The sequence below is a fragment of the Geospiza fortis genome, unplaced genomic scaffold, assembly GCF_000277835.1.
Source record: "Geospiza fortis unplaced genomic scaffold, GeoFor_1.0 scaffold526, whole genome shotgun sequence".
In the NCBI taxonomy this organism is placed as follows: domain Eukaryota; kingdom Metazoa; phylum Chordata; class Aves; order Passeriformes; family Thraupidae; genus Geospiza; species Geospiza fortis.
The window spans coordinates 27,717-29,560 of record NW_005054804.1 but is presented as its reverse complement, the minus strand read 5'-3'; the positions used below and the strand labels follow the sequence as shown (position 1 = coordinate 29,560).

General features: G+C 49.3%; 1 protein-coding gene across 1 annotated transcript in view; it reads left to right on the top strand.

Annotated features, from left to right (window-relative positions):
- Positions 1–1,844, top strand: part of LOC102036114 (kallikrein-14-like) — a 4,495-nt gene that overhangs the window by 212 nt on the left and 2,439 nt on the right. Inside the window, exon 2 of the mRNA XM_031065486.1 lies at positions 432–529. Coding sequence (XP_030921346.1) covers positions 432–529 — 98 coding nt within the window. The remainder of the gene's footprint in view (positions 1–431; positions 530–1,844) is intronic.

Here is a 1,844-nt window from a genome sequence, read left to right as displayed (position 1 = left end):
GCCGGAGCGTGCGGCCGCTGCCCCTGCCCGGCGCCTGCGGTCAGCCCGGCGACTCCTGCCTGCTGTCCGGCTGGGGCACCGTCACCACGCCGCAGGGTCAGTGACACGAGAAATTTGGGTGAAATTTGGGGGAATTTGGGTGAAATTTGAGTGAAATTTGAGGGGGAAATTTGGGTGAATTTGGGATGAAATTTGGGGAAAAATGAGGGGGAAATGGGGGTGAAATTGAAGTGGAAATTTGGAGGAAATTGGCGGAAATGGGGCAGAAATTGGGGGGAAATAAGGGTGAAATTGGGAGAAAATTTGGGGTGAAATTGGGATGAAATTTGGAGTGAAACTGGGTTGAAATAGGGGATGAAATCTGGGGCAAATTGGGGTGAAATTGGGTGAAATTTGGAGAAAATTTGGGGTGAATTGGGGTGAATTTGGAGCTCCCGGGGCCACCATCGGCCGGAGCGTGCGGCCGCTGCCCCTGCCCGGCGCCTGCAGTCAGCCCGGCGACTCCTGCCTGCTGTCCGGCTGGGGCACCGTCACCACGCCGCAGGGTCAGTGACACGAGAAATTTGGGTGAAATTTGGGGGAATTTGGGTGAAATTTGAGTGAAATTTGGGGAGAAACTGGGTGAAATTTGGGGAAAAATGAGAGGAAAATTGGGGTGAAATTGAAGTGGAGATTTGGAGGAAATTGGCGGAAATGGGGGAGAAATTGGGGTGAAATTTGGGGGTGAAATTGGGATGAAATTTGGGTGAAATTTGGGGAAAATTGAGGAGGAAACTGGGGGGAAATTGGGTTGAAATTGGGGACAATCGAAAGGGAAATTGGGGTGAAATTTGGGGAAAAATGAGTGGGGTGAAATTGGGGTGAAATTGAAGTGGAAATTTGGAAGAAATTGATGGAAATGGGGCAGAAATAGGGGTGAAATTTGGAGAAAATTTGGGGTGAAATTGGGGTGAAATTTGGGGTGAAGTTGGGGTGAAATTGGGGGAAATCGGGGTGAAGTTAGGGGGCACTTGTGGAAAGTTTTAGGGGAAATAAAGGGAAATTGGGTGAAACTGGGGGGTACATTTTGGCCATGCCGGGGGTGTCCCCACGCTGCTGACCCCTAAGTGACCCCTGAGTATCCCATGAATAACCCCTGAGCAACGCCCAGCGACCCTCCATGAGTAACCCCTGAGTAACGTATGAGTAACCCCTGAGTAACCCCGTGGCTAACCCCATGACTAACCTATGAGTAATCTCTGAGTAACCCCATGAGTAACCCATGAGTAACCTATGAGTCACCCCTGAGTAACCCTATTACTAACCCCATGGGTAACCCGAGTAACCCCATGACTAACCCCATGACTAACCTACGAATAACCCCTGACTAAGCCCTGAGTAACCCCATGACTAACCTATGAGTAATCCCTGAGTAACCCCATGACTAACCCCATAAATAACCTATGAATAATTTCTGAGTAACCCCGTGACTAACCCCATGAGTAACCCATGAGTAACGTATGAGTAACCTCTGAGCAACCCCATGAATAATCCCATGACTAATGCCATGAGTAAACTATGAGTAACCCATGACGAACCCCATGAGTAACCTGTGAGTAACGCGTGAGTACCCCCATGAATAACCCCATGACTAACGCCATGAGTAACCTATGAGTAACCCATGAATAACCCGAGTAACCAATGAGTAACCAATGAGTAACCCCTGAGTAACCCCTGAGTAACCTGCGAGTAACCCCTGAGTAACCCCATGACTAACCTATGAGTAACCCCTGAGTAACCTGCAAGTAACCCCTGAGTAACCCCATGAATAACCCCATTACTAACCCCATGACTATCGCCACGAG